Source organism: Caloenas nicobarica, chromosome 20, assembly GCF_036013445.1.
Source record: "Caloenas nicobarica isolate bCalNic1 chromosome 20, bCalNic1.hap1, whole genome shotgun sequence".
NCBI classification, from domain to species: domain Eukaryota; kingdom Metazoa; phylum Chordata; class Aves; order Columbiformes; family Columbidae; genus Caloenas; species Caloenas nicobarica.
This window is the reverse complement of record NC_088264.1, coordinates 6835297-6859491: the sequence shown is the minus strand read 5'-3', so window position 1 is coordinate 6859491 and position 24195 is coordinate 6835297. Positions and strand designations below refer to the sequence as shown.

Here is a 24195-nt window from a genome sequence, read left to right as displayed (position 1 = left end):
CTGATTGAGACAACATGCAACAATACTGAGTCTAAACTCATAAAACTGCTTTACAAACATACAAACGACATTTTTCCTTTACCAAAGCAGGTATAAACTATTAACTAGTAGCTACTCGAACTGCATGGTTTCTTAACATTCGAGAGAGAACCACCACAGCTCTTGCTCGAGACACAGTGCTGCTGTAGCGAGAGCAGTCCCCACACAGGTCCTCAGGCAAAAAGGAAAGTGACTCTGTGGATGTTTTTCAACCAGTGCTATCAATGTACCACAGCTAAGAGCTGAGCTGTAGAAAAATGAATCCTGACAGCAAGTCACCATCTCACTGTTGCGCAGTTACAGAGAAGTCAGCGGAGTTCCACACAGACAGCTACGACGAGTCCTCAGCATCCTGAAGGAGTTCTGCCAGGGCTATCTTGACAATATCCAAGCCAACAGGAGCTGACGTACAGACCCTTTCCATGTCCAATGCTTTAGCATATTCCTACTATAGAGGTTTCTTTTTTTCACAGAACAGCACTTAATTCACAGCTGCAGCTCATCCACGCACTCAAACAATGATCGCACACACTACTTCAATTCTCTGCTGAAAATCACTCATCTTGAATATTTCACATATATTTGAGCTTGCAGAATCTGCCTACACCAGGCTCCAGTGCCACTCCACAGCAAGGCTCAGGACAGAGTTTTCACATTCATAAGGCAGCAAAAAAGTTTAAAACCTTCCAAGCTGATCCCTGTACAGGGTTGTGACAAACAGCATGTCTCCATACCACTTCTGGAGAACTGTTTAATTCAAGCAGTACCAATATGTTTCATATCTGTTAATTCAGTGGGCTCTGGTGTCCAGGTAACTACAACCAGCAGACAACTAAGTGCCAATTACATAATTGTGATCATATTTGTTACACATAGTGCTCAGTATTTTGTTAATATTTTCTTACCTTTGTGTTTGTTCCAAACTCTGGAGCTGACACAGATATCATCGTTCCTATTTCCGTGCTCAGTTCGCTTGCTGCTTTGGTTTCCTTTGTAGTGACAGGTTCTGGACTTCTGACAGAGGTGGGAGATGGCTTCTCCTGTCCCTCAGGCTCTCCCTGTTGGGGATCCTTCACCTTCCTGTTCTTTAAAGAACGCTCTTTTCCAATAGGACCAGGTTTATACTCTTTGTTCTCTACGGGACTCAAGTCTGGAAGCTAAGTTAGCGTTAACTTGTCAGTTATGTCTTCCTCCCCATTTCTTATCCCACAAGAGTATTCCAACATGCTTAAAATAATTTTGTTTAAATCTAGCAATCCTGATGGGTAAGCATTTTCTAACAGATAAATCATTTGAGACTAAGTTAGCAGTATGTACATGAAATGCATTCATTTTGAACATTAGGAATCTAAACCATTGTTTTCAAGTAATAGATGTTCTAAGTGAAGCGGCAGAGTTCAACTAAATCTAGTTAAAACCTACGGAAGAAAGCCAGCTTGACCCTCCTTACAAGAAAAGCACGCAAACGTATAGAAGCCACCAGACTGTACATAAAGGTTAATTTTCAGAGAACCAGGATTTTATAGGGCCCCAGGAAACTAGAACAGAAGACTCTACCTTCATTTGAAGATATCTCAATGTGTAGATGTTGGCAGCATTTTTCCCTAGGAACTGAGTACTAAGGGGATATCCAGAAAAAAAATGAAACACCAGCGGGCAGGCATTGCCTTATATTGCAGACAGCATGGCTGGAATAACTGCTGCAATTCAGTAGTTACTTTTCGTGCAGCTGAATTAAAGTAGAATGAAGAGCCTCAGGGAACCCGAATGCTCTGCTGTTTAAACAGTCATAACCTTTCTGGCTGAGACAACTCAGCCCCTTTCACTGAAGAGCAGCGTGAAAGTTCCTTAAAGGGAGTCCTTAAAATCCTATTCCTTAGGCTTTCACAGTAGAAAGACAGAAGCTGCTGGTATTGCCTCTATAAATACAAACCAGCTGTTTCAGGAGTAGATGAAGACTCTTTACAATACAGCACCTTTGGGCTTTGGAGAGGGTGGAGTTTCCCAAAGGTATGTGGTACCCTTGGGAGGCTGCAGACACTGGCTTTCAGAGGGAAGGAAGAAAACAACAGCAGAAGCAGATGCCTGAGCTCTGCAATGCAGCAGTCAGGAATATCAGACTCACCTCACTCCAAGTATTTTTTTGTTCTAACAATTTAGAGAGGCAGAAATTCCTCCAGACACTTTAAGGTCACACTTGGAAAGGTAAATTGCTTTGTTTCAAGTATGGTCCTCTTACATTGCCCACATTAGTACAACAATACCAACCTTCAATCCTGACCATAAGTTTGTATTTAGGCTTCATAAAACCCAACATCACTATGGGGATGGTGGGTGTGTAGGAACTGTTTGTTCCTTGGGATTTTTTTTTTGTCATCAAGACAGTTAAAGGATTACAGCCCTCATATTCAGAAGAAAGCACAAAAACCTTCATCTCCAATGACTTTACTGTTTAGTCACACATTTGTCCTTCAACAAAATCTAAAGGAATCTTGATAGCTGTAACCAAGCAGAAAAATGGAACTTTCTACACAGCGTAAAGCAGACTCTCAATATATTTAACTTTCTGGAGTTCCGCATCTTTAAGTGATTCATGGGGGCAGTTTTAGGCATGCTGCTAGTATACCTGAGATACAGGTTTTGAGTGTGCTGGGTTACTACAATACACCACCAGTATTAACTACTGTGTATTTTTCTGCTGTATGGGTTTTATATTTTACAATAAAAACCATGAACTGCAGCATATTCACTGAGCGCCTCATGTAGCAGAAGTTAAATTCATCCTACGTATGACTGCACTTTCAGATTCCAGCTTTTTTTTGGAAAACTAAACACAACCAACACAAAAAACCACCCAGTCTTCTAGAAAGAGAAAAGGGCTTTAATTACATCAGGACCGCTGCCAAATCTCAGACATTAAGAGAGACTGAAACAGCTAGTTCTATAATAACCAGCCAAGTTTATCTGCTATAACCATCTCTTTCTGGGAGTAAGAAGCTGGTGACGAGTGTTAGCAATGCACAGATAAGTACGCACTGGAGCTGGAAATAACAGGAAAGTTAATTTCATTAATGTGAAATATCACAAAGTGCAATCTAAATGACAGTAGAACATATTACTCTTTATGAGAGGTAACAATGTAAATACAAGAGGATGATGACTGAATGGGGCTCCTAAATCTCTGGAGGACATGTGAAACACATTTTAAAAATTGAGATAACTTTGATTACCTATCCAGTCTTCCTAGATTAGTTACAAATAATTAATTATCCAGACATCTGTGCATTTGAATTTGAGGTTTCAGATCAGTGGCTCTAACATTCCTCCCTTTCCTCAAAACACTTATTTTCCTGCAACTTGATGTATTACTTGTTTTGGTAATCTGGCTACAAAACTAAGCAGGGCACCATCATTTAAAGGAGAACAAGGCAGGCACGGTGGCAGGAAGAAATACTGGAACTGGAAATATAGCCAGGGCAGATACAGAATGTCTGCTTCAAAACAGCTCTCAAAGCCCGAGCAAAGTAAGCTCAAGAGAAAAATCAAAACCCCCAAACTAGAAAACACCACCACCACACCCAGTCTCCCAAATCTATTGCAAATCCATAATCCCACCCCTGCTCAAGCCCCATCTCTCATTCCAAACACAGAAGCAGCGGACAAACTCTGCTGGGCTGGGCTGCTGTTCACCTACACTTGCTTCTTGAACTGAATCTTCTCTGCAAGAACCAACTTGTTGATTGTTCTAGGAAATATACAAGAGGAATGCAATTTTTATAGGTCTAGTCCTAACTGAATGAGTATTCCATTATTTGTGATCTCTTTTTGGCTGAACTTTAAGTTTAAAAGTCTGTACTGAAGATATGACCTTTTACCTTTTGTGCTTTGATGGGTCCAGCCCGAGGCTGCTTCTGTCTTTGCTCTTTCGGTTCTGGTAGCTTGTCAGTGGACTTCTCAGAAAGTACGGGGCCAACTTCATTGTCGCTGCCACTGGAAGCTGGGGCTCCAAACTGAATAGTTTCTATACCAAGATCGACTCCACCTTCTTGCCCAGGCTTTGTCCCCTAGTTAAAAAGGTAAACGTTTAACAGATTTCAAAAGATTTCTAGATTCGTACAATGCCACTGGTTCAGAAAAGAATACAAAATATACTTGACTGAAAGCCACTAAAAGGGTACTTTTACCTTCTGCCAGCAAAAGCATTATTTATGACTGCAACAGATTTGCAAGAGTAAACAATATATGCATGTACACTTCCTCCTCCTCAAGTCTCTGTTATTTATACAGGCTCAAGAGTAAGGAAAAAAAAACAGTAGAGAAATATGTAAACAAGATCAAGATGATGAACTGGTAGAGAAGGGGGAGAGGGACGAGTGTAATATAAAAATATCCAGATTCAAGTTCACAACATTCTCCTGAAATTTCAAAAATTAATATTCAAATCAAGACCAATAAGAAATTTAAAACTATTTGCAGATCTCCTTATGCAGTTAAAACGGTCTCTTAAGAAAGTTATGTCACATTTTTACAGTTTAAAACAATAAAGATCAGAAAAGCCCAAGAAAACAAAACCACAGGAGTTTAAATGTAAAATTCAGGGCTATGCAGATTCCATGGCATAAGCAGAGCTAATACAGTCAGACAGCATCTACTGCTTTTATTACCTCTGATTTAAGAAGGTACACAAAAACCACATAGTTCCTTGGAGACATCCTGTTTCTGCCTACATTACTGAACTGTACATATGCAAACTAGGCAATATTTTTACTTAAAAAAATGCACTGAGTGACAGCAATCTATAGAATCTGCGAAGGGTTGACATTTTATTAAGAGAGCAGTTTTTCCATGCTGCAATCATAACAGCACTAGACTGTATCCTGTGTTCCTGTTCTATCTCTTAACTTCATGGAATTCTACATATACTAGTGTAAGTGCGCATGCCTGAAAAAAACGGATAATCTGTACACGATCCCCATTAGATACAGTTTGGGTAAGCTTCACATACAGCTACTCTTCTTTCTGTCATTCTTACCTCTGGGGATGTAGCTGAACCAAAAGATGTCAAAGGCTTGTTCCAAGCACTAACTGAAGGTGGCTGAGGCGGGCTGATGGGTCCCACTGGCAATTAAGAAAAGAGAGTTTAAAAAAACCCCATGTTGCTAAATGCATTTGACTAAAGTTATCAGTTCACTGAGAATTAAAATTATAGAAGCCTTGATTAAATGAGGTTTGGTTAAGAAACTGTTAACCTATTCAGCAGTTAACAATATGCTACCTATTTGTCTGCTTTCAAGTGGGGCAGTCATCATGTTTGGAAACATGACGAAGCCCAACAGAACAGATTCCTGAAGGAAATGACAGCTGCTCATTCATAGTGAGTGACAAACATGACAGCAACGTAAAATACTGAATAATATCATACTGCAGAAATCTCTTTTCAGAGGTACTTGTAGGTTACAGCACTGCACTTGGGAATGCCACTCTCTGTTCTCTATGTAAAATTCATTTCCACGTTCAAATAAGACACCAACAGTGAGATGGCAATCAGCATTCTCTAACTACAATACTTGCTCCCCCACCCCAAATCCAAAAGACACCACCTACGTTTTTTGGAGATGTCATTTAGAACTGCTGTAGGAGGCACCTTGTTTTCCCATAATTCAGTTCCTAGACCATTGTGAGCCTGGGTGTTCTGCAGAACTTTGCCCGACACTGTGTATTCCGTGCCAGCTGTCCCTCCTGCAGCCTGGGTTTGCGTCTGAACAGGGGCTGCTTGTGGCTGACCTGGAGTCTGTGTTGTACACGGAGGCTGTGCCTGAGCTTGTGCCTGAGCCTGAGCTTGCTGCGCAGCTGCAGCTGCTGCCTGTTGCTGCTTTTTGGCAAATCTGGGTGGGAGCTTGGAATTCTGACCTCGACTTTTTTCGCTTGATCCTTTTTTCGTCCAAACCTGTAAACAGAAGTCAATTATTACAGCTGATTGTATGAACAATCAGTTGTACACTGTGTAGCAGCAAAAAGCAAATTGGTTAAGCCAGTCTTAAAGCAGTTTTTATTAGGGGTATTTAACTACAGGAACAATGACTTATTTCTCATCCATTTCCCTCTTGGAATCAGCTGATACATGAGCAATAGTACAAATATCACAGTATGAAAAATGGCGTTTCCAGTCTGCCAGCTGCACCTGCCTGACAACGCCCAATCAGGATGTACGGAATTCTAAGATGAATTTCATTTACTAAGTCTGAACAACTTAATATTAATACAGCTATCTAGTTATTAAGTGAAAATATAGCTTCTTGGGAATGAAGATTCTACACACTTCACACAACATTCTCAGTACTGCAAAGAACTCGCTCCCATTATAAATGTTGGTCTTGTACCTGCACTGTTTGCTCTTCCTTCTTTCTGCGCTCTTCATCTTGCAAGCGTTTTTGTTGCTTCTTAGACACCACTTCTGTGAAACCATCATCATTCAAGTTAGATTGGGAGTCTTCAACTACTGTCACTTCAGGGTGATCATCAATGATCACAACACCTATAGAAAAATGAAATGCTGCTGTTTTAACAGCTTCAGATGCAGTGCACCAAGCCAAAATCTGCTTTAGAGTGGAAGGAATTTCTCCCCCCACACAAATGGTGGCCCTGATTAAAGGTAAGCTTCTGCTTGACAAGTGCTTTCCTGTTGAGTTTGGAGACAAGGAGTTAATCTTTAAGAACTGAAAAACTGGAAGTTCTTGTACCAGACTCTTCAGGAAATAAGAACCAAAACATAATAATGAACAGCATTCCCGAATATTAGCTGTAAGCTTATCAGCGATCCACCTTTGCTTATGAAGGTTAAGCAAACTATTAGTGTGTAGTGGAAAGCAGTCTGAATGACAGAGTTAAGATTAGGTGATAGAACAAGATTGTTTTTATCTATTCATAAAAACACAATGAGATTTGCCACGTTTTAGAGGCACACATATTGTTAATTAGATATGATAAAGGTAGTGTCACTCAAGTACATAATTATTCTGGTGTTTTTAAGAAAAAAAAAATCACCTTTCCTCTTTTCTAAGTGTTCCAACATCTAGCTCTACATGCAGGAAAGCTTGCAGGATTACAAATTCTTGTTAGCATTTTAATCAATACATACTTGCGTAATTATTAAGATCAAATTGAGACAAAGCATCCGCTTTTTCCTTAGGCTTCTTTGGACCAGCCTTAGGCTCTTCTCTCTTTTTGCCACTTGCATCCTTGGTGGTCTTTTGTCCTGCAGCAGTAACACCTCCTTCCTCCTGATGCACAGAGTTGCTGTTGGTGGGATCAACACTAGGGACAGTTGCTGTCTGCTCTTCAAATGGCCTATATCAGAAAAAAAAAAAAAAGGCAAAATTAATGACCAGCCATAGAGAACACTCAGAAAGGAGCTAGCAATCTAATGCAGATCACATTATAGGGTTACACGTGTCTACCGTGCCACTTCTTAGTAGGCTCCAGACTTTTACTTTCAGCTCCTCAGTGAGCAGAAGCTTAACAGCAAAGCTGTTTTGGGGACATATCAAATGCCCTGCTACCAAAAGGAATCACACTAAAAACCGCGTGATTTTAAGGTCAACTCTGGTTTGGTCTATGTAGTTAGAGACACTAAAACTCAACAAGTATGCAATTCAGAACCCAATAAAGTGTTCCATGGAAAAAAACCCAAACAGCAGCTTGCAGTATGCAACATGAGCAAATACAAGCAAGGTTCAATATACTTGCATCCACAGGCTCACTTCCCAAAAGCTATCTAAAGCCATAAGAATCAGATTTGCAGCATGCTAACTTTGCTGTGGAACCTGGAATACCCAACTTTTGCTTTAACATCACCTTTAAGTGACTAGCCAAAGAAACTTTTAGTAGTTTTAACTGAGAGGTTAGAGCACTGATCACAAATTTTTAAGCCCAGGTAAAACCTGAACTTAGGATACAGCCACCTACAAGAGTCCTGGAGTACAGGGTAGGCATCCAGTGAAGGAATGTCTTGTCCTGCCTCTCACTTGTCAGACTACTGTGCAGCGTGGCTACAAAACAGTGGGCAACATTAGATAATTATCATGTTTCAATCAATTTTAGCATGGAGAAACAAAACAGTCTCATGGGCAAACATTCTTCAACTTGCTTGTCTATGCTAGGTGACTGATCTAAAAATACAAAAAGCCAAATGTGATGCAGCAATCTACGTATTAAACTCCAAAACTGCTCACACTAGCATTTCAGCTTGCATCCAAATCTTGAAAAACATAGCTCAACTCTGAGAAACAGCACTGCATTTTTTTTAAATTAGGCTTTAACGCTGCACACACAATGAATACTCTGCTCTTAGTCCTGTGTTCCAAGTGTCTGTATATAAACAGAAAAAAACAGAAAGTACACAGCTACAGGTGCATGTGTTAAGTCTTATTCTCTTTTCTAACAGTTATTACAAATCTAAAATAACTGCTCATGATTTTGAACCACAAGAGGACAAGACTAAGACCATATGTGCTTCTCAACAGAAGCTGGTACTCACCCTCTTTTTCCATTCCTGGGAGGAGGACCACTCCGCCTTTCACCCCTAGGCCCTGAGAAGTTCCTCCCTGGTTTAGCTGGCCCATTGTTGCCGCGTCGGTTTTGACGGTCTATTCCAGGCCGCTGACTAGAAAAGCTTCTCTTGGCTATTTCCCTTTTTGGAGCTCCAGCGTTTTCACCTGCCTTTGCAGCCACCTGTGCTGCTGCATCTGCTGTTTTCTTCTCATCCCTCTCCCGCCTCTCATTGAAGTCGCTGCTTTCTGAGGCCGTTTCCCACTCTTCATTTGCCTGGTCTGATGAGTTTTGGTTGGACAAGTCTGGTGTCTTACTTCCTGACACATCCAAAGCAGTGTTGGAGGGTTCACTAACTGCATTACTAACTGTGGCACTTGTTGATGAGCTGGTTACCGCCTCATTTATCTTCGATGCAGCCTCTCTTTCTTTTAGGCGCCTGAAGCGTGGTGGCTTATCTTGCCTTGGAGGTCGAGCAGGCCTCTGTCTTCGTGGCCTCTCTCTGTTTGGATCAAACTTTCTCTCAAATTTTGGAGGTCTTTTGTCAACTGGTATAGGACCATAATGTTCATTTCTTCTTGGAGGCTGCCCATCCTCTGGTTTAATGATCTCTGTTTGCCTTGGGTTCCACTGATTCTCTCTGTAGGCTGGTCTCCTTATTGTGGATGGACGTGGAGGACGACCACCAGGATCCCTGCCACCACGCCTGTACATTCCACCTCTGCCTCGTCTAGAAGGCTCTCCTTTAGGAAGAAATCCTGGTTTGGGTTTGTTCTCATCATCTCTGATGTACGTTTTTTCTAGGGATCTGTTGTCTACTCTGATAGCGTTTTCAGGTTTGAATGACAGGGGCTTTGGAGGCTTTTTGGCATCAGCTCGCTCTTCTCTTTTTGGGTGCTTGCCTTTGATTAGACTGTCTTTGTCTGAAAGCAGTGTGTCGCTTGCGCTTTCATGAACTTCGCTGTCAGAATCCGTCTCTGAACCATGCTGTCGCCGCCGTTTTGGGATTACTTCAAAGTCAGAACTCTCGCTACGAGTTTCACTCTCTTCCCTTTGCCTAACAGGCCCTGAAGGCACGTGGTCTGATCTAGGCTTAGGATCTCTGTAGTGTGGGTACTCTCTATTGTGGCCTCTACTGCCCCGACCACGTCCTCCGTAAGAACCCCTGTAGCTACGACCCCTAGAATAATACTCCCCACGACCTCTGCCTCTGTATCCCTGATCTGGGAACCAGTCTCTATCCCTAGCCTCTTTCCAGTATGTCCTAGGTGGTAAGCCAGGCTCTCTTTTCACAGGCCTGGTTTCTAAGCGTGGTTTCTCCACAACCTCCTTGCTAACAACCTTCTCGGTCTGCTTTTCTTCCTTCACTGCAGTAGCTGGCTGCTGAACGTGTGGCTGCTGCTGTGCTGCTGGCTGAGCAGGCGGCTGCTGCGGTAGCGCAGGGGGAAGCTGCAGAGCAGCAGGCTGGGCAGCCGGTAGCTGCTGCAGGACTGGAGGTGCGGGTGGCTGAACCGCAGCTTTAGCTGCAGGCTCCGTTTGACCGCTCTCCTGGCTTGCTGGTGTCGGAGCAGCATCCAGGGTTATCTTCTTAACCAGAGGAGCGCTGCTGGAGGCGGATGTCTCGGGCTCAGCCGGAGGCAGTGGCACTTGAGGTGCTTCCTTTTTGTCACTTTTTTCAGACTTGCCAGGCTTTTCACTAGCTGGCTTTTCTCCTTCTTTCTCCTTCCTCTGTTCACGCTCTTCTCTCTGTTCACGCTCTTCCTTCATATCTCTAAGCACAGGCTTTTTAATAGGACCCGATCTTCTTACTGGTCTATCGCTGCCTTCATCTCTTCTGCCATAACCTGGCCTAGGACCCCATCTTGTTTCAGACTTAGGTTTGAAAGTTTTTTCAGGTTTTGGTCCTTCTGATGTTCTATTATTAATCAAAATTTCTTTTTTGGGCTTAATCTCAAGTCTCTCAATTGTCTCCTTTGTCTCAACAGACCTGTTATTTAATTTAGGAATATTTGTTACTGTTTCATTCCTCTGGTCTTCCGATTTTATAGAGTGACTTGAACCATGGGAAATGCTTCTCTTCAGCAAAGAGTGACTTTCAGCTACAGGCACCAATTCTTCTGGAGAGCTACGTGTAACTTTCTCATTCACTCCTTCAAAATTAACAGCAGTGTTAGGTGTCTCAGTTTGGAGAGGTTGCACATCTTCCAAAGGCCTGCTTGGAAACTTTTGTACCTCCACCTCCCCTGACTCTCTGAAAAAATCTGTCTTTGGATGAGAGTCCAACTGGTTGTGTTCTACAGGATAAGCAGCAGCAGGGACAGCAACACGTTCTTGCTCCAAGTGTGCCTCAGACCTAAACAGCAAGCAATAAAGAATGTTACGGTGAGAGAGAAAATTTTACTCTACGTATTTACTTAAATGAAATAGTTTTCTGTTTCTATGAAGGATTAATCTCGGATCAAGGAAATAACAGGTATTAATTTTCAGAGTGGCTGCTAGTTGTGGAGGTGAGCTTTATTTTATCCCGATAAAGAGTTCTGTGTCAAATGTACAATTTGCTTCAGGAATGTATTATTGGCTATACATGCAATTTTAAATGGAACCTCCAAGTCAGCAGGCTAATATCACACTTATTACCCAGACAGTAGTACAGCAAAAAGAATTTTTGGGTACTTTTAAGATGTAGAGGAAGCCTTCCAGGCCATTCATCATGCAGTCAAGGTCCAAAGTGACTTTCTTGCTTTATACCACTTGTACTTAACGTGACACTTTTGAAACTAATATACATTAGACAGAAGTTCTCTGATATGGGGGCATGGAGAGCAGGAAAACACTGAAGGAGTATTCTAGAAAACCGAAAATTCAAAATATTACTGCAACCACCATCCATCAAACTAGGTTAAGGATGCTAAACAAGGGGTAAATTGTCCTTCTACACCCCACTGTGTACTAGGCAGGCATGTCTCTTGTTTTATACAACAGCGCCAAGCATCCCTCAGCCTCAACTCCTTTTAAAGTTTTGTGAGAAAAGCAGCTATACCTCAGTTTAACCTGCATTTTGCAACATAAATTACAGCCAAGCATATAAGCATGGATGGCTTGGAGAACGGACACACAAGAGTGCATAACTCAGGCTTACCTCAAGTCATCAGGCTCTTCTAACACTTTGGGAGGAGAACTAGATTGCTGAGGTTCTGTGTGGGGGTACGGGTCTGACCCCCACATCATGCGGGGCTCTGACAGAGGAACAGTGTGCTCTCTTGCTGAGCGAGCTATATGTTCAAATGAATCTGAACTAGTTGCTGATCCCTCTATCTGGTCTCTTCTCATCAGTGGTTTGGGAGGCATCATTCCTGTGACAGATTTAAGTTCAACAATTGAAACCAGTTTAACATTAGCAAAGAACCCCACCTCAAGACAAACAAAGCATATCAGGAGGTACTGAAGAACGCTATTCTCTCTCCTCTGATCTCCCTTCCTCTGTGCCTTCTGTTGAAACCAAATGTCTGCTCACGGCCAGTTGACCTTGGAATGACTAAATCATATTCCCCACTAGTACCAAGAAAAGGAAAAGCTGTCTGCTTCCACTGTAATGGGACAAACCAGGTCTGTAGACCTGTAAACTTGTGGGTGAAGTTTCTGATGTAAGATCTGAATGGGAAAAAGCAATATGAGCGTACACACAGGTGGGTTTTTTGTACTCTACTAAGGACTCTGGGTCCTTTTTCTGGGTAACATGTAAAAGAAATTCCAGAGTTTTCACAGTCTTTGCTTAGCCTGCCATTTCTTCCATTCATTCCTTGTGCTCATTCAGGTTAACTATTCCCTTGCTCATTAGCTGGATAAGTATCTCTGTTATATTGCATGCCAGACTTGTATTATTTATGCACAATAGCTTTCCTAGCTGCAAGTCAGATGGCCATTCCACACATTAAAAAGGATGTTTTAGTGCCAAGAATCTGAAAATACAAATTTCGTAAAACTCTGGAAGTGCTAATAAACAAAATTTCACGGTTTGTTTTAAATAAGCAAAGCAGTATCAAGTGCTAACATGCAATGAAACACAAATAGTAGATACAGTATTTTTCTCAGTTCAACTTAACCTGTGCCAGCTTTAATATCTGTAACAAAGCAAGGCTTACACCAACATTCTGAATACATCCTTAACTGACGCTGACATGTCTGCATTACAGGAGGAAGCTGTGATTTTACTTTATAGTCAAAGATACATGTTGACACATGACTATAATTTTTCCAGTATTACTAAAATCTATTTTGTCTCAAGCAATGAAATAATGCAGTTTTCTTTCTAAAAAAACCCCACCCATTCACTGTTACCCCACATAGTGTGGTCAGCAAAAGACTTCTGCTTCAAAACCAAAGAAGTTCAATGGTCAGAAGGTGCTGCTGGATTTTACCTGGATGAATAGGAGGCATATCCATTGCAGGTCTCCCGGACATCATTCGTGGGTCCATGTAAGACTGCATCATAAGCCACCGTGGATCAAAGCCCATTGAAGCTAAATGCTGAGGATGCGGTTGCATGGGCTGGTAAAGGGGTCTGTGTTGGGGAGGCGGGACAGGGCCGCTCGAGGGCTGCGAGGGAGCAGACTGCGGAAGGACGCCTTGCTGTTGTTGCTGCCACTGCTGCTGTTTCATTTGCTCCTGCATAACAGAAAACAATAGTACAAGACTTATTGTTAAGATGAAGATTTGAGCAGAATTTAAATAACCTTTGGAAACAACAAGTACAGTTATCTCCAGGACACTAAGCATTCTGAAAATTAATCGCAAACATGCATCAGGATGAACTAGGAGAAAAGGAGGAAAACCAGACCGGACAATTTAGAATAGCTACTGATTTGCTGGCATTCAGCAGAGACACAGAACAATCTATACTTCATGCATGTCATTAATGCAGAGTGCTCTATCAGACCATAGGACCCAAATCCAAATTATACTTATGAGTGTCATGCCTGTTAAGGAAAAGCTGCAGAAACAATGATCATCAAACCCCAGGTTCCACAGGTAACCACAGGGCAACGCTCCACTTCGGCAAGTGATAAAAAACCAGCCAGTTCTAAAAGCCTCTTGCCTTCTGCTCACTTGCATACTTTGCAAGTGACAAGAAGAGTTTCATGCAGAGCAATTCCTGCCAATTCCATACATATCATAGAAGCTGGAAACCAACAACTTAAGCTTTTTGAAATGCCTGTGGTCACATTCTTATTCAGAAAGAGGCAGAAGACCGTTCCTTTAATGAACTTCCTTCTTTTAATGAACTGGTTAGTTACCTGCTGCCTCTGAAATCTTGGTGGTAATGATTTCTGGAACTGTTTAGAATAGCCTGAGGAAACAGCAGGACGAGGCTGAGATCCTGAATCTGGCTCACTCTCATGAGTCACCTGTGAAATCTCTTTCTCGTTTCGACCACTGTCTTGACGGGTAAAGACTGCTTGATCTTCTGGAAAAAAAAATACAGATGTAGGAGACAAGAGTGAATCTTAAAACAACAACAATTTCACAACAATATCAGATAAAGGATTTTGGTCTAAAATGAAAACAGTCTGCCTTCTCTAACCTCACAGTCTTAGTTTGCAAAATCAATAAAGGCAAAAATAGTTAAAAACAACCCCTCAAAACAGAACAAATGTTGTTAATACATCTCTCAGTGTCCCTTTTAAACTCAAATACACTGGCTAATTGACCACTGGCATTTAGGTTGTAGCTATCATGTGATTTAAGAAATGCTGTCTCAGTGCTACTGTATTACATTTGAATTAACTATTTTATAAATCAAGGTTTGGTTTTACAATCACTTTTATCCATTTAAAGGATAACACAACCTTCTTAAGCATAGTCTAACAGTTCTCTTGTGGCATTCACGTTCCACTACAAAAAAAGGCACCAAGCTTAAATACACACTCTTTGTGTCTACTTCTCTAGGCTTGCTGAAAGAACAGAATAGCTGAAATAATTTACATTGCTTTTTAGCAACATGAGTTGCTGACCCTCCTTTAGCAAGAAAAGAAAGACCGCTTTTCTTTCTGTATTCTTCAAAGTCCAGCCCAAATGACAGAGCCCAGTTTTTCCTTTAACATTTTGATGAGTTGGCCAAACAGGTCTAGCTCAAAGGACACTTAGCAGCTGTAATGTACCAGGAAAATAAATGGTCTAGATGCGCTAAGTTAATTAGGTATGCAAATTAGACTCCTAGATTACAACTGTGCTCTGTGACTCAGCTTTAAGACAGACAACTCCTACTTGCGTGCAAGCATACCTTTTTCTTCCTTGTTATTCCTGGTTTCACTTTCTTGTTTTTCTACTACAGGGGTTGACACAGGTTCTACAGGCTCAGGAACCTCATGTGCTGTTTTCTCCTCTTCTTTCTCTTTCTCAATCTCCTTCTCTTCTTTTTCTATCTCCTTTTCTTTCTCTTTCTCTAGTTCTTGTTCTTTTGCCTTCTCCAGTTTTTCTTTTTCTTCTTTCTCCTTTTCCTTCTCCCTTTCCCTCTCTTTTTCCTTTTCCTTCTCCCTCTCTTTTTCTCTTTCTCGCTCTCTCTCCCGCTCCCTCTCCTTTTCCCTCTCCCGCTCCCTTTCTCTTTCCCTCTCCCGCTCCCTCTCTCTCTCCCTCTCCCTCTCTTTCAGAGGGTCTTCCCGGGAGGGTTTTGTCATGCAGCCAAATTTTTCATTTAACCGTTTTAGCTTTTCAGCACAAGCTGCTTTTCGCTGTTCTTCCATTCTTCTTTCTTCTTCTTCTCGCCGCTTACGGGCTCGCTCAACCGCAGCGGATATCTCTGACTGCTGTCGTCTCCTCTGTTTCCAGATTTCATCTTCATCTGGTACTGGTTTAGGGGGAAAGGGTCCCTGCCTTCCAGGTCCTACCTGGCGATCAGGGGGAGGTGGGTGCTGCAATATTAAAATCGGTTAGGTCAAGTCAAGCATGTATTATAATATTTCAGGTGGTTGTTCACATATTTAACTATTTGTCAACACATGTATTTGCATGGCACCTTTAAAAAGCAGGATTTGGTTTAAAAAAAGCAAGTCTCCACCTTCCTGCTCCAGTTCAGACTCAGGCAATCTGAGCTCAAGAAGGAGAGGTAAAGATTCATTTGGGCTCATGTCACTCCTCCTCCCCATCACTAAGGCAAAGTGACAGTAAAGATGACGAACACCTTTTAGATTTGGTTACACACCGCCCTAAATCACAGATACTCAGGGCGGATCTCAGACAAAAGTCCCCCAAGAAGCCAAAGAAATGCAAGGTAGCTCAGGTTAACAGAGATTTTAATAAGGACTGTTGAAAAATTGATAAGAAGCTACTACACGTGCATTTCAATTGGGACTTCATTTCCTCATCTGCCTTGGCAGCCAGCCCTCCAGCACTGTTCCCGTGCCCCTGTCCTCACTAGTTCCCAAATGGGGCTGGAGAACTGAAAGCTCTCGAAGTTCTCATGCATTTCACATGCCACTTACAAGATGGTGCTGCTTTACACAATTAGCAGTACAGCTGCGTTGGAGTCCCACTCTTACTGGTCCCAGGCACTACAACCATTTTACTTGTTAAAGAAAAGGCTTATCCCTATGTGAAGCATATTTTTCCTTTTCTTAGTCTAAATCCCTCCACCACAGCATTAAAGAATTTAACTCAACGAAATAAGGAAAATTCTAATCTTTCTTACCGGTGGTAAAATAGATTTTGGATGAAGAGCAGGACCACCTCTTTCATGTATAGAAGGCTGTGCTGGACCCCGATCCTGTTGGACCAGATGAAGTGCAAGGGTTAAGCAAGCTTATAACAGTCAAGATGACAAATTTCAGATTTACTACATTATACTGCATTAAGATACTATACCTAATGAACTATCTGCATACAATAAATCTGCATGCAAACCAAGGCTAAGAACACTTCCACTTTATGTACTGAGAGCTAAACAATTACTTTAACAATTCACACATCCAAATTTCAGAGTTTATATTACTGCACTGTTTTTCCTCAGATTCAATGTAGCATCAAACCCTGAAAGAAATCGTGACATTTACATATAGAGAAAGTGCAAGTAAAACCAATTTGAGATCTTCCAGTTTTATTATTACCAGTATCAAGAGAAAACATTTCTGCGAAATTTTCAGATAAAGCCAACAGTAGCTTTTTCTGGGGAAAAAAAAAAAAAAGACGGGGCTGAAGTAAGCATAGGCTGAGGTGGTTGCCAGTCTTCCTCTACTAGAGGAAAACCAAAAACCAAAACAGTTGAGCTGAAGAATTCTCCATAGTCTGTATGAAATCTGACTGAGATGTCAGAAGTGAGCTGACACATTACTGCTAAGTTGCTCTGAAGAAAGTAGGTCATGGTACGAAAAAAAAGAACCAAAACACACCCACAACCCCACACCCAGGAAAGATGTGTGGGCCAACTGGGTGCTATTTACTCTGTGCCACTATGAAACATGATGGACACCAGAATGGCTTCATTCACTGTTACAGGGATGGACAGACAAAGAGTATCAAGTTAAAGCTTGTCAGTTGAGTCCTAGTAACTGACAAGAGAGTTCTCATCCCCTCACAACTGTGGATTAGAACACACTTGATAAAGACATCCTATTTTTACTTTGCGACCAGAAGCAGCCAAGTTGACTAAGCAGCACCTGATCAGTTACCACAGCTCAGATAAGGAGTAGCTAGTGCTTTCACTCATGTTCATAACCTTAATTGACCTGATAGTTTGGAAAGACACCTGAGTCAGACCTCTCCTGATGAGGCTGTTGCCAGAAGAGCTGAAGAACACACAAACCTGATCAGGCTGAGAGCTTTTGCTGTAAGACCCTTTGGTTGCTGCTGTGGAAACCTGGGTGGCAGACTTAGTCTGTTCTTCTGCTTCCTTCTGGCCATCAGGACTCTGGGAATCTTTTGATGGTGTTTGTTCATCACTATGTGCAAAAACATAAGAAAAATGGAAGGTATACTCCACACAGGTATCTTCTATCCTCAATGTTTTTTATCAAGGATAAGAAACTTTCTTCAGCAAGGATCATTTCTACTACATGCCCAGCTGACTGGAGTCTGCAGGCAGCTAATGCAATTTAGTAAGGTATTAAATTACTGGAATAAATGTTATGGGAATGAGTACTTGCATTCATTTCATTCAACCTTTCCAAAAGCTAAGCTAGTTAAGTGGCATTCACACCCAATTGGCAATATCAACTCACCCACTTTCCTTCTCTTTTTGACTACTTCCTTGTTCATCATCATCACTGAAGTTCAACTGCTCAGTGTAATCCACTTCACTCTGAGCACCTGAATGCATAATTATTAATTAATCTTTCAGAAAGATTCAATGTAGAAATAACAGAAACCATTAATTTCATTTTCTTACCTGCCCAGCCTTCGTCAGCCTCGGCATCTAGATTATCAAATTTATCAAGTTCTTTAAGTTCACTAGCACTAAGAATGGATGGGCGCTCAATGGGTTCTGAACACCATGAAGGTGGCCCTCTTCCCCTTGGCCCTCTGAAAAAAAGAGAGAAACAAAGGCGACTGTCACTATTTACCCAAAATATGACTAGATAAAGGGTCAACTTGTATGACAATTATTTGAAGCATACAGTACTGTTCTCTCAACTACAGTATAAATGTGAACTATCATCCACATGTAGTTCCAATAATTACTGCTACACCACCAGATGGTTCTTTATGCAAGATAAAGATTAGATGCTATAGCCTTGCTTGCCCACTTCACAAACAAATGAAACATCAGCTGACAGCAGAATGCCTTGTTGCTTTTAAACACCACACTGCATAGATCTGACATCCTTCTAATTACCAATGTATCCACCTCAGATATTCCTTTATACTTTCCATGCTTTCCCACTGTCAAAGGCTCTGTACCTTCTCCCTATGACTATACTCAAGTTCTCCCAGCCATCCTTCTCAGCCTCTCAGTCCTCTTCCTGATCCCAACCACAGATCGCTTGTCAAAGTTTGTACCCTATTGCCTATAGCACCTCTTGTTTCCTCATGCATGTGCACAGCCATCCTCAGCCATGGAAAAATGCACAGAAAGGAGGAAAATTAATTTTATAATGCACTACAGCTCTACTTTAATTGGAGAGCAGTAGAGTTGAGAACTGAGAGTTAACTCCTTTTATTATAACAATGGAAGAGTCCTTTTACAGGCAAAATACTGGTTGAAGTTTCACAGGTGTCCCCAGGTGACTCCTGCTCTTCCCAATCAAAAATCCTGTAATGTGGAGAATTCCCTCAACTTTTGTACTGGAGTTGTCAGACACAAACCACTCGATGGCACTGCTCCACACAAGCCAAACTTGCGAGACTGACCAGTGGTGGTACTTATGCAGTGCATACTCATAATCAAAAATACTCAGTACAAGTGTTTTTCATTTTTGTTTGTTTCCATTGACTCACAGAGTTCATACTCACACAAAAATAACACTTACAAAGTTTCTTACCTGCTAGGCTCAGAATTGGGAAACCTCATTGGACCTTGCATGGAAGGAGGATATGCCATTCTAGGATACTGATTGAACATCTAAGAAAGGTTTAAAAAAAAGGAGCCATTCATTAAAAATATTATTGCATTAAGCATACTGAGATCAAAGGAATCACACTGGAAATACAGCAAGACTCTTAAGACAGTTTGCTTAATATTACAAAGTGTGTGACATGAAGTCACCAAGGTGGAGTGATTACAAGTGTAAATGAACTCCTGGCAAGTTCAAACTCAGTGTAGCAGGAGCAGCGACAGGCAGCCACATCCTTTGAGGAGTTGGCTGCAACCTCCCCCTCTAGCAGAACCACTAAGCATGCTATGAAGGGAGGAGAAAGGGGCATCAGGAAATCACATCAGCAAATAACCGATCTCTGCTGCTTAAAAACTTTTTATGTGACCATCACTCACATAAGGTGGCATCATTGCTCTGTACTGAGATGAGATAGGTGGTGGCTGCTGGCCATTCAGCTTGGGCTGAGGGACCTGTGGTAACCGCACATCCCTCTTCTCCGCTGCCTTCTGGCCATCGTTTTGTTCTGCAGGTGTCGCGTTACCATCTTCTTGTCCAAGAGCCTTAGCTTCTTGATCAGATGGAGAACTGGGCGAGTTGCTCTTATTACCACCTTCTCTCCAACTAGTAGCATCTGCATGGACAGAATCAGTACGAGAAAAAACAAGAACAGACTTTATATTACAGATTTACAGACAGGCATGATGAAAAACACGCTCTTCCCACCCAGTTTTCAGTGACACAACCACCTGTGCAGACACACGTTCATATGTGGTACTGAAACAAGCAAGGGCCACAGGGTCTGTTTTCTCATCCTTTTCAGCCCTACATCCAGCTGCGCACCTGAAGGGTAAGACTTAAGTTTATAGACTGCTCTAGTCATCCTACTCTACCTTCCAAAACACAATACAATTTAGGAAGGATACAGATAATAGCACAGGAGAGAACACAGCTTTAGCTGTGGCAAGTCAGGGCCAGTGTTGACTCAATGTGAGGATGCTGTTAAGGGAAAGATGAAGCTTCTTAAGCAGCAAAGGTCCACCACACAACTCTCAAGCAGCTCAAAATAACACATACCTTTGTCTTTCTAAGTAAAGACAGGTAGCCAGAGTTTATCTGTGTCTGATAAGAATGAAACAGAAGTGATGAGAGCTGCACTTCTGGATGTGAATATCTACCAAAAAGTCTAGGAAAAGTAAAGGATTTTAATCACCTATCACTTGTGGCAGGCAGTCCATTCTTTTAGGAGTTTCTGCCTACAGAACATGGGTTAGGACAAAAAAAAAATAGAGTAAACTTAGCAGCAGTGCTCAGATCCATGGGGACCAACAAAAATTCAAACGGGCACTGTAAATAATGTTCCTTTAGGGGCGCAAGCTCTTTAAGCAGTGCTAAACCATGCTCCTAGGTATCCATTACAGTTCTTCCACTCATCTTTGCCAGGGAGCACAGCTGCTAAAGGGGCAGCACTTGCCAAGCTCGTTTCGCTTTCTGCTGTCAGACCTGAAAGAAGGGCTTAATATAGCATGTACAGTGCTGACCAAAACTGTAACTGCCTGGAGCACGTTGAACAGACACGTGTAGCTAGTTTCTTAATTGGATGTTGGACATCTCTTACATTTCTTGACAACTTATTCTTTACACCAAAATCAAGTGAGGACCTGAACAAGCACATGGCCTCAGTCTGCAGGACCTGACAAACAAATTGAGATAAACCGAGGCCTGGAACATAGAAATGAGTTAACGATCTCCTGAGGACCCAAGCCCTCTGAAAGCAACACACATCTTGTCTGGCACTGGCACAAGACGGTGGGTGCCCCCTACAGTGCAGGGAAGGACCCTTAGTCTATCAAACCTCATCAAAACTACATTTTTGAAGAAGAAAGGAATCCTGTTTTTCACTGGCAACAGACAATCCCAAATGCCTTCTCATTAGAAGGATCTGGGGAAGCAATACACATTTCTTCACTGAGCCATGTAAGAACAGCACTGTTACAGCTGTTTTCACTAGATCTAATCCCCCCCAGCTGAAACAGATCCAGCTAGTCGGAGCACCTCAGCCATGAGCTAAAGATGCCTGAGCCTTTCAAATCACAGTCCTTTCTTTTGCCATCCTGTAGATTACAGGATTTTTCAGGCTACTCTCTCATGAGTACTAAAATTTGTGGACAACCCTAATGATGACTTATATAATTAGTTAATATTAGGAGATTTATTTTAGAACACATTTTAGCTTTCATGACATCCAGCAGCTGGAAGAAAATTCCAGTGTTGTGCAAGCAACAAATGTTCCCCAGAGCATAAGTGGAGTACTAAGTGGTGAAAAGGGAAAGCGAACTGCAGGATAGGATTAAATACCCTGTTTTCCAGACACCAGGAACACAATAAAGCCGAAGAAAGTCCTAAAATTCCATTTGTTCAGTGTAGGAGTGTGTTGATTAAACCAATCCATCAATTTACTTTGTACAAGGTACAAGTAGTCTTGTAATAAATGAGTCTCACAGAAACCCACGCAATTTCACAAAAATTTGTAGCGTATACTTACTTTGTGGTCGCAAATTGGGTCCTGATCCATGAAGCTCTTCGGGAGCATCTTTCTCTTTGCCTGACTTTTCCTGATCACCAGCTGCTGGCAGACTGGGAAACTCTTGCTGGAAATAACTATTTACTTGAATAGCTGGACCTACACAGTAAGATATACACAAAGTCACAACTTTCTGTAGTCAAAACAGTTCAGGAGATAAAAGCTTGATCACCCTTAAAAAAAAACGAACCTTAAAGCCACGTTAATTTGTTGGTAACATAACTCACATCAGTGAAGAGCAAACCTTGTAAAGTATTCACATTTGCTACCAAAGTTGAATTTACTAGGCCAACTATCACACTTGTTGGGGCTGAGAAAAATCCAGAAGCACCAGAGAGCAATGGACAATGAACAAGACTTAACACAAGAGTACCTAAAGTTCCTCAGCTCTGTTACCACTTTTTTTTTTGCCCCTCCTTCCAGACAAAGATTTCGTTTCATTCTACAACTATAGTCAATCCAAGAATGGGCAGCTATGTTCCTGCAAAAGCCTTTAAGATTAATTACTGTTCTAATAACAAATAATTCTTCAGGACTTTAAAAGGTCACAGCTTTTACATTATGAGGAAAGTTATCAGAACTGTAGCTTTCTTTGATTTCTAAAACCATTGACATCCTAACTCTGGATTGGAATTTAAGACTTCTGTTGCAAATGGTAGGGAAGCAAAATATATAGATTGTCTTCCTCTTTAGCAGCCTTTTTTAGCACTTACTTTGAATCCATTTCCCACACTCCCCCTACACATAATGGGTATTGATCTATTAGGTCAACAGCATTCAAGTACCAAATCACTGATAATCTTACTGAGGGAAGACTTATATTCCAATAGTCTGAATAACGCCCTGTTCCCACACCTGTCTTTACTACTGGCTACTATAAGACACATCATATTAGCCTACACGGACTATAGGGCAAATTCACAAAAAAGGATCTGAGCATATGCCATCCAAACCCCCCCAACCTCTACGATATACGTTTTTCTAGCTAACAGCTAGAAAAGCTTCTGTTTTCTCCTGTCTGTGAAATAATAAAACACAGAGATCCTGTTGGTTTGGGTTTTTTTGTTGGGTTTTTTTTTTGTTTTTGTTGTAGGTTAAGAGTCAAGTCAGGATAAACTCCTTAGTCTTTATACTTTCTTTGTTAAGGCATAACAGCAAATACCACTATTTATCCCTGTGCCTACAAACTGCTTTGAATCTTTCAATCTTTATTACAAGTTCACCTACTACAGATCACGTTAACTTGTTAATGGACACTAGACTCTTGATGATCCCAAGCAGCTACATCCAGTGACTTAAGGGGACTGAAAACCACAGTCACTCTAACCAGGTCGCCTGCCAAGGAAGGGAGCCCTCTTGGAAGGTCCTGTGCCATGCAACATTCATGAGTTTTATGTATCTTGAAAAATGTTTTCTGCTTAAGTCTACACAGAGATAGCAATAATGTTTTAATTGCAAAGCAACAGCATCCTCAGTGACCAGCTTGACAGCGCCTAAGCCATCAACCTGAAATAACCAGATTGTCAGCCAACAGTTCAGAAGTTAAAGAATTCAAAGATGTTATTTATGGTAGCAATTAACCCCAACTCTTAGCCAATGCATGCTGCCACTACATTTTGAAAGTCTTCCCTTTCTACATGACCACCAATAGCAGAGGAGAATTTAGTCTTGCCTCACTCAACTGAAGTCTTACAAAAGCATGAGGCAGCAGCTGAATGACGGCTGGAATGCGTTCAAGGCATCTAGAAAAACTACAAGTTCCACCAGCCAACTGCAGATCAGGAAAGCATGAGCACAACAGGTGTAACCCAAGTTTCAAAACCCAGGAGGAGAACAAGCAGCTGATACCAATTCACATTCTGCATATCTTCTTGAAACAGCAAACCCACTACTGCATTAATTAAACAAAATGAGGGAGCACCATCTGGGCTTGGCACACAAGCTGCCACAGTAACTACAACATAATTAGCTAAATGCATTTTGAAGCTACTGAGCCAAATCACTATTTCCTGTGTCATAGAGATGATCTTATCAGCTTATGTAGAAGGGCTGGTATGCAGATCACTTTTCATCAGTGTTATTTCCCTTTTTTTTTTTTAATTCTACAAAACTCCTGCAAAAGCTTAAAGGAGAAGAATTCCTATATTTGACAAAGGAGGAAACACTGAAAAGTTATAGAGGAGAGCAAGAAGTGGTGAATCTGGAATTGTCACTTCTAATACTTACTGAAAAAAAAAGGTTAAATCAGATATGCAATGTTAACAAATTCCAAATAATGGCTTTGAAGTCAGCTCTATGCAATTCAGATTTTACTATTCATAGGTCTCTATCCAGAAGAGAGCTCACTTCAGCTTGGAAGGCAAAACTCTATTTTATAGCCACATAAAGCTTGCAAGTCTCAAATTTAAGGAATAAAACAAGTTGTATGTTATTTCTCATAATGGAGACACAGGAATTCCAAGTAACCTCTCACTCTACAAGCAATTTAAAAAAATCTGCTAAAGA

At 41.4% G+C, this 24195-nt stretch overlaps 1 protein-coding gene across 8 annotated transcripts in view; it reads right to left on the bottom strand.

Moving 5' to 3' along the window:
• Nucleotides 1-24195, bottom strand: part of PRRC2C (proline rich coiled-coil 2C) — a 69289-nt gene that overhangs the window by 23972 nt on the left and 21122 nt on the right. For 7 of the 8 annotated variants that reach the window (XM_065648968.1, XM_065648971.1, XM_065648973.1 and 4 more), the window contains exons 5-22: nucleotides 21652-21789; nucleotides 19505-19740; nucleotides 19056-19135; nucleotides 17963-18096; nucleotides 17796-17883; nucleotides 17381-17516; nucleotides 16271-16345; nucleotides 14867-15494; nucleotides 13881-14050; nucleotides 13005-13251; nucleotides 11726-11939; nucleotides 8576-10939; nucleotides 7178-7386; nucleotides 6420-6574; nucleotides 5644-5986; nucleotides 5072-5157; nucleotides 3915-4103; nucleotides 945-1196 (exon numbers count right to left, since the gene is read on the bottom strand). In XM_065648968.1, the coding sequence (XP_065505040.1) occupies nucleotides 945-1196; nucleotides 3915-4103; nucleotides 5072-5157; nucleotides 5644-5986; nucleotides 6420-6574; nucleotides 7178-7386; nucleotides 8576-10939; nucleotides 11726-11939; nucleotides 13005-13251; nucleotides 13881-14050; nucleotides 14867-15494; nucleotides 16271-16345; nucleotides 17381-17516; nucleotides 17796-17883; nucleotides 17963-18096; nucleotides 19056-19135; nucleotides 19505-19740; nucleotides 21652-21789 (5744 nt within the window). The remainder of the gene's footprint in view (nucleotides 1-944; nucleotides 1197-3914; nucleotides 4104-5071; nucleotides 5158-5643; nucleotides 5987-6419; nucleotides 6575-7177; nucleotides 7387-8575; nucleotides 10940-11725; nucleotides 11940-13004; nucleotides 13252-13880; nucleotides 14051-14866; nucleotides 15495-16270; nucleotides 16346-17380; nucleotides 17517-17795; nucleotides 17884-17962; nucleotides 18097-19055; nucleotides 19136-19504; nucleotides 19741-21651; nucleotides 21790-24195) is intronic. The other variant, XM_065648970.1, reaches the window with a different exon arrangement.